At 28.3% G+C, this 8,834-nt stretch overlaps 1 protein-coding gene across 1 annotated transcript; it reads left to right on the top strand.

The window, feature by feature from the left end:
- The first annotated feature begins 3,192 nt into the window (after positions 1–3,192).
- LOC136079785 (uncharacterized) lies at positions 3,193–4,624 on the top strand. Its single transcript, XM_065796162.1, has one exon. It carries the CDS (start codon positions 3,530–3,532, stop codon positions 4,487–4,489), a length of 960 nt encoding a protein of 319 aa, XP_065652234.1. The 5' UTR covers positions 3,193–3,529; the 3' UTR covers positions 4,490–4,624.
- The last annotated feature ends 4,210 nt before the right edge of the window (positions 4,625–8,834 follow it).

The following is an 8,834-nucleotide window of genomic DNA, read 5'->3' on the forward strand; positions in this document are numbered from 1 at the left end:
GAACTTCCCCTATAACTTTAATACTATTACTTTTTTTTATTTTTATTTTCTTGTGTTTCTTTATTATTTGAAAACTGTTGCAAAAATTTGTAATTGTTTTTATCTTTGCAAAAATAAAGTATAGTTTAAAAAAAATATGCTGAGTTCAAGAGATAAGTAATAATGATGCTTGTGCTAATGCAAGGATTAGGCCATAGAAAATATAATAGCTAGGCCATGAATCTGGTTAATTAGGATTTTAGTCTACTTCAAAAAGTAATCTAGAATCAATTCTTCATATGGATGTTTTTAGTCAAGTATTGAATGTTAAAGAAGGTGAGGTACACCAACCACTTTATCATAAAAAATAAAACATATTTGGTAAAGATTTTATCCGCTTTAATAAGCTCCACAGAGACAGTTATTAAAGGACAGGTGGTAAGGTATTTGACTGGTAGTCTCTAAAATACAACTAAAGAAATCATACAAACCACGCTGTAGTTTTTATCATTTCTTTAGATGAAAAAATCAGCTCCACCACATACAATGGAGGCTGAAAGAATCTTAGCCATGTTCGATCTTTTTTTTTGCGTCACGCCTTTTGTCACGTTTTGATTCCTAGATTCAAAATTAAAAGCCAGAGTAAACAAAACATTAACATGGCTAGACAAGAAGACATTTTCAGAACAAGAAGACCTTATTCATTAAGTATAATAGACATGGATTTGCAATAAATCCATTTCTCATTTTTAATTGTGATGAATCCGGCATTCAGTGTGATAATGCAAAAGGTAGTATGTCGAAAAGGTTCAAAAGAGCTAAAGAAACTTTGCAGTAGAAAGAAAAAGGTTTCAGTCACAACACCCGTCTGTTGTAATACTTTTGGGATATTCTTGCCATTCCAAAGTCAAATGTAATAATGTTTATTTGGGTTTTTTATTTTGAAAAGCTTTTAAAACATACGCGCAGAGAATTTGGAATTCTCCGGAAAACTCCGCATTTTATATACTACTATTTAATCATTTGAATTTTTAGATTCATATCCAAATCGCTTCTAACTCAGGACCGGCCAAACAACGCTCTCTATTGTGTCACGCAATCTGACTGGATGGAAAGATCTGTATTTGCTGGATGGTTTAAATTTTTTCCACGTTATTTCACGTTGCAGCAAGCTTGAAGGTTCCAAAGTCCTTTTTCTAGACAGCCATGGCTCACTTGCAATGCTGGAATTAATTTACTAAGAAAAAAAGGAGATATTATTTTTAAGCTATCGACTCATACATCGCACGTGCAACAGCCCTTTGGTGTAGGCGTATTCCAGACAGTAAGAAGTAAATGGCGTGGAATCCTAAACAAACAGTTCGTTTAAAACGGTTTCAATGATCTCACAAAACCTAGCTCAATAAGTTGTTTGAGTAACCCAAGTTACTCAAACCACTTATTTACCATGTTCAGCAATAGGATACGTTACGGCTTCAAAGCAAATGGTATTTTTCCGTTGTGTTGGCAAAGATTAACTCCAAATACTCAAGCCTTATCAACACTACCTATACCAGTCACCGCAATTACAAAAGTTTCTTCAAGTATACAAAAGCAAATAACTTCAAGTACACAAACTTCTTTAAGCACATTAAAATAAAGACCTTCTGTAACATGCTGCACAGCTTCTTGTTAGGATTTAAAGACATCTATTTTAAATGCTTTGCATGCTGGCATCCCTAAAGCATCCGTAAGGTTGCTTTGACTCTGAAACGTATCAGAGTCAAAGATAAATGTTCCTACTAATAACATGCATCTAATAAAACGTTACATCATGACTACTGAAGAATCTGAATACATTTTTAATTTTATTAACCAGTGGCGTAGCGAAAATGATAAAGGTTAAAGTGATAAAATAGTTGGCTAATTATAAAAAAAAAAGTAATACTATTTATACTTAAGAAAGCCTTTTTTCATGTGCTCTTTGTCGTTTTCTTTGGCGACCACCAAAAACTTTTTTTTTGAACCTGGGGCAACTCCCTCCTATGATACTGGTATCAACTGATATTATATCATCATTTTACAATAAAGTAACGTTTATTTTATTATTTGAGACGTTAGGTTTGTGATGTGTTATCACGACTTATATAACAACCGAACTTATGAAATGGTATTGAAAGTTCGCTCAAAGTCGATGTTCTTATCTGAAATTAAATATCAAGCATTAGTTTCTTTTTTCAAATTTTTAATTTTACAATATCTACTATCAATATAATTTCTAAATGTTTCAGGAAAAATAGTTTAAAAATAATTTTTATTTATGCCTGATAAACGAATAATGCCTGATAAATGAATGTTTAAAGCTCAGGAACATAAGTTTTACGAACTAAGGCGATTTTACGGTATTTAAACAAATTAAAAAAATTGTATTTACAAGCATATATATATATATATATATATATATATATATATATATATATATATATATATATATATATATATATATATATATATATATATATATATATATATATATATATATATATATATATATATATATATATATTTATATCAAGCATAGTTTTAATGCTAAGTGTGGAGCTTTGTTCTAAATTGCATCAATATGATATGAATGACAGTTTTTTTCCTAGCCACTACACCATTGCTGCTTACACTCTTGTTAGTTATGAAATATAGTGCTTGTACTGATACCGCACTAAACTATAGACATATAAATACGTAAAAAAAAAAAAAAAAATACAACAGGAATAAATTTTCAGAATAATAACAGCTGCTTTATATACGCTTATTTAAAAATGTTTTTTTTTTTTTTTGTATGGTTTAAAATTTCCGCGCATTAAAGTAATTTAAAAACGCTACTTCGCAAATTTCGAATAGTTAATGCTTATTTCATTCACTATCTTTTTAATTAGAATAAATAAATAAAAGAATAAATAAAAATAACTTAAGAAAACGAACGCAAAATTTTTGCCTCGTTTTTTGTTTCTTTTAATTTTATTTTAAAACTCCTTTGTTTTGTTATTCCTTAGATAAGGTTTAAAATTTTTAAAGAAAAATATATTAAGTAAATATTGTTATTAAACGGATGGATACATACATTTTTAAATCAATTTTCCAAGATTTGAAAAATTTGAGGTTTAAAAAAAAATTTTAATTTCAAACGTTCTTCAAATCAATGTTTACAGCATCAAATTTATTTTTTTGTTATTTTTTGCAATTTTTATTAGAAAAACATGCTTATTAATTTTTGAATCAATTTTCCAAGATTTGAAAAATTTAAGATTTTGTTAAAAAGTTCATTATTTCTTTAACACAAACCTATAGAACTTAGCGCAAAATATTGCGGTAAAGATAGTTGTCGTTTTTGCATAAGGAAGTATAACTAATGCTTTAAATATGTGGCTTATAAAAAAAAAAAAAAAAAAAATTGGTATACTTTTGTTTGAAACTTTGAAGGCTATTTAAAATGATGTAATACTTTTAATTTTAGTAATTTTTATAATAGACGACTATCAAAAAATCTTCGAAATGAATGTTTACATTCTTGTAAATGATTAGCACGCTTAATCATAGAGAAACAAATTCCATTCAAGATAACGAAGTATGTAGGCATCTTTTTTATACAGTAGCGACTGGTAATAATGTCACTATTTTCACCGTTTTATGTGCAATTAACATTTTATTTATACTTATATCAAATGTTGCCGTTGCATTCGGGTTAATATATTCAAAAGGAAAAAAGAGTTACACGAGAAACGAAAAACTAGTATTTTTATTATCTTGTAGTGATGTCTTAGTTGCACTGATACACGAACCATTACAAATAATATTGGTAAAAAATCTTAAAACACTTGGTTGCGCACTTATTTCTGCCAGAGGATTTTGGCACGTTTTTTTATTGTTATTCTCTGGATCTATTGTACTCTTAATATCTATAGAACAATATATTGCTGTCTTCTACAATAACCGAATATGGGGCTTTTATGTTAAAGAAATTTATTTGGTTTCTGGTATCGTATTCTATTTTATTGCATCGATGATGTTTAGTCTTTGGTATGCAATTGATATTGTTAGATCAACAAACGTTTATCGTATGTCTATTTTCTTTTTCAGCGTTGCAACTTACACAACATTTATATTGACTGCAGTGATAATAGTTAATACAACATTGCTTAGAAGCACTTTAAAAAGGTTGGGTGAATGCAATATTCGAGTTCATAAAAAGAACCAAATAGAAAGACGTCTAACGGTAACTATTATGTTTATTTCAATAACTCTAGTTGTAACGTATGCTCCATCAGTAATTACGAACTTCTATACCGCCATAATTGCATCAAAAGATAATAAATCCGATTTGCAAAACGTAATAAAACCATTTATGTGGACACTCTTTGTGTGTGAGTTAAACTCTGCATTTAATGCTTTGATATATATTGGCCGAAACAAAAAAATTAAAAAAATGTATGCTCTTCTCTTTAACCAAATCGTAAAATGCAAAAAAGAAAACTGATTAAATGTTATAACATAACGTAATTGCTTATACAAGCTTATGCTTGTCATAAAAATTCTTTCAAGTTGTTTTATTTTTTGCTAGTGTTTTTAATGACAAAATTATTGTTTATATCATCAAAGTGTTTTCACTTTATTTTGTTTATTTAATATTAATAGTAACAAAACGCGCGACCACACTTGTATGTTATGCCTAAACACAAAGTCAAAAACATTTTTTACAGCAAATTTTTACTTTGTTTAAATTTAAACTCGCTTTTCTGGAACTCTTGATTTGCACTTGAGATGACACCAAAGAATGAATAAGCCATAGATTAAATAAATCAAAGAACAAGTTATCATATCTTACATTTTAGGTCAACAGAAAAAGTCAAATAATAAATATATATATATATTTATATATATATATATATATATATTCATTTTCCGTTATAGCTACTCTATACAGATGATTGGTAGCTAATTACAAAGACAATACAATTAACTGAACAAATAATACTATCAGTTCAGTGTTGGAAAAATGAAATGGAAGTAAAAGAGCTTAAAATAGACATGAATAAGAAAAAAGCTATCAATTGTAAAGCCAAGAACGAGTGAGCCAAAAGAGGCAAAATATTTAAGAGTGTTACGATCAATGACAGCGATAAAGCATAGAAGTACAAAAAAGATTGATGATGCCCTGCGTTTGGAAAGTACAGAAAAGATGATGATCTGATAGATGTGTAGAATAAAAAGCCCCTCTAGCCCTCGTCTACCCCAGGTAAGAACAACCGTAGCTCAGTGGTTAGAGCACTTACTTAAGAAGCTCCGTGATCCGAGATCAGTGGTTCAACGCCAACTCTGGCCAGGTTTCATCGGCAAGGAAGGAGGCGCGAACTTCCTTTCAGATACTCTTCCGCGGTACTCTGTGATAAGCTCGTAAGGACTTCTTAGGGCACCTAAGATAAATAAATATATTAAAAATAAATAAATAAAATTAAAAATACCCTATATTTATATATATATATATATGTATATTTATTTTATGTTATTGTAAAAAAATACTTTTTTTACAAAAACATAACTGGGATGTCCTGCGGGACCTCAAAATTTTAAAATATCAAGTAGTGAATAGTTTTTTTCGTATATACCTAAAAGAATTTTGATCTTAGTTACAACAATGGAAATAAGAGTGGCAAAAACTGTAAAAATATTTTATATTTTTACAGTTTTTGCCACTCTTATTTGCCACACTTATTTCACTCTTATTACAGTTTTTGCCACACTTATTTCCACAGTTTATAGCAGCTCTTATTTCCACAGTTTATAGTTTATATTTGCCTCAAGCTAATTCATAAATTATTTATAATAACTTTTTTTTCATAAAAAATTTATAAAATTATTATTGTAGTATTTTTAAACATATTCTTTCATTGTTTAATTTTTAGATGTAAACAGTGGGTCATCAACAGTCGTAGTAAAAAATATAGACAAAAAATATTTTTTATTTTTTAAATAAAAACTTTTATTTGTGCAGTAGTCATTTTGAAAATACAATTTATTATTCTTCAAATAATGGCTTTGCAAATTCACTTTCATAGTCCTTAAACTTTTAAAAGTCTTGCGAACAATATTCTGTTTACAAAGTCAAACCTGTTTATTATTATTTTTGTCCCGTGTATTTTTAGGTCTTCAAGAAGGGTTTTCTACTCGATTGTTTTCTACTCGGTTTTACGGTATGAAAAATGGAAAACTTTTAAATCAGACTCTTATAATTATTCTTAGTGGCTTAAAGCCACTAAGTAAGCATCTTATTTGCTTAGCAAATAAACAACCAATAGCTTATTTTTATAATAACTCAACAGAGTCAACAGCTGAATTGGCTTCTTTACTACGCGAAACCATTTCTAAGGTTCAAGAAAATGGTATACACATTAGGTGTGTAGTTTATGATCAAGGATCTACTATTATAGCTGCCTTACGTTTGCTTTGTTTTTCCAAAAACTTACTATACTTTCCTAATCTTTCCAATGATAAAAATGTTTATGTTATTTTTGATCATCCGCATTTAGTCAAAACAAGTTGCGAAGAAATAACATTGACACTAATGGTGAATTTGTTTCTTAGCAATACATCCAGTCTCTGTATAATTTAGACAAAATAAACTCTGTACGTCTAGCGCCAAAACTAACAGATAGACACTTAGACCCTTGTCTTCTTTTTTCTATGAAGGTCAAACTTGAAACTCAAGTTTTTAGTTATCAGGTTGCTTCTGCATTATATTGCTGCTCTAATACAAATTTACTTCCTTTAAGTGTATTAACAACAGCAAGATTCATTGAACGCATGGATACTTTATTTGATATATTGAATTCATATAAGTTAAATGCAGATAAACCAGCACGTGCTCTAACTTTAAAAGGAGTAAGTATTTCTCAGTTGAAAAGTTAAAGCGTTGGATTAAGAAATGGAAATTTTGTAATGTTAGAAGTCAAGGAAGTATATCATGTCATTGCAGTTTAAGTGTCACAATTAATAGTGTTCTAACCTTAAGGTGAGAGCTACTTTCTAACTTTTCAGTTTGTTTGTAATTCTTGTTTTAATCAAGAGTGGATTGAGAATTGTTTTTCCATTATTTGAAGCAAAGATGTTTGGAATGACCGTCCAAATATTATACAATATCGAGCTGCCTAAAGAAACGCTTTATTACTTTTATCTGTAGAAAAAAGCAAATCCAATAACAACAGTATAAAGGATTCAAATTTTGAGACAGCTTTCAATCTAAATGATTTTATGAAGGGTTGTAACCAAACAACCACTAATTGTGGAATTTATTAAACAGAAGTTAACATACCTGAAGGAATATCTTATTTTCGTCCAGGATCATTTTAAATGTTTACTGGAAAAATTTAATACAACCAAAGGATCAAGCCCTTTTACACATGGCTGGATGGTTTATTCAAAAGGTTAAGTTATGTCATAGGTGAGCAGATGTACTTTTTCTTAGTTCAGCTGACAATCCATCAGCTTTTGTGTCAGCTTGTGAAATTTTGTGTCACTAGTTTTTGGAATGGAAACAACTTGTGTGAAATTTATTGATAATTATCTTGAAAGAGATGGACTGGTCATGATTCTCATCAATAAAATTTAAAAAAATCATTTTCAGTTATGGCACAACCAACATGAAGTGCATATGTTTTATTTGGAAAAAAACATTGTTCTGTTTTTTGTTATTACAAAAAATTTTTATTTTTTAAAATCTTTAAACAGAGACATAAACCCACGCAATAAGTCAAAATGCAAAAAAGATTGCACGTATTATTCATAGTAAATATATTATGATACCATTTTTTCAATTTTTTATTTATTTTTTTTTTATTTAATATTTTTGTTCTTTAATCCTTACAAATTCTTAAAATATAATAGAACCTTTACAGAGTAAAATTAAAAAAAAATAAATTACAAAGTTACGTTATACAAAAAAATATATAAAATAAAACTGTAATGTATTAGAAATTACTTCAAAGAAGGCGGAAAACTTGCAGAAGACCGACGGTCTTGTCATCAAGAAACCGCTATGCGTTACTAATATTTTTGGATGCTTTTATTTAAAATAAGTTTGTTTTTTTTTAAAAAAAAAAAAGGTTTTAAAAAGGTTTTAAAAAGGTTTTCGGCAGAATGAGAATAAAAATCCAAAACGCAAAAAACAAAGAATGCAGAAAAAAAGAAGTTTTTAATTTTTTAATTTTATTTCAATACACATAAATATAAGTAGGTACACGATTTGCTAAATAGGTAATATATAGTCGTTCAAGTGTTGATAAATAAGTCTATTATTTGTTTTTGTGTTTTTGTTATTGCTGTTGTTTTTGAGTTATTTAGAGTTTTTTGAGTTATTAGAGTTTACATTGGTTTCGGAACAAAGTTAGTTTTATACATAGTTTTAAATGTTTTTGGATTAATAAAAGTTCAAAAAGTTGTTATTGTTTAAAATGAGACCTTTTAATAACGTTTTCAGAGTATTTAAGTTATTCGATTTTTTCAGTTGAGTATTTTTTGATATTAATTTATTATATAGATAAGGACCACGGTACGAAACGGAAAAGTGCGAGAGATTTGTTTTTTTAAAAGGTACGTTGAAGTTTCCCGTTCCTCTGGTATGGTATCTATTTTTGCTATTTTGGAAAAAATTCTTTGAAAAGTAAGAAGGAAAAAGTCCAAGTTTATATTTGAGCATAAATAACAAATTTTAGAATATATTGATTTGATATACATTTAATGCTTTTAAATTTTTTAAAAGTGCCTCAGCATGCGAGAGTTTATCCATATTAAAAACTATTCTTGCAGCATGTTTTTGTTTTCGATAT

This window comes from Hydra vulgaris, chromosome 04, assembly GCF_038396675.1.
Source record: "Hydra vulgaris chromosome 04, alternate assembly HydraT2T_AEP".
Taxonomy (NCBI): Eukaryota; Metazoa; Cnidaria; class Hydrozoa; order Anthoathecata; family Hydridae; genus Hydra; species Hydra vulgaris.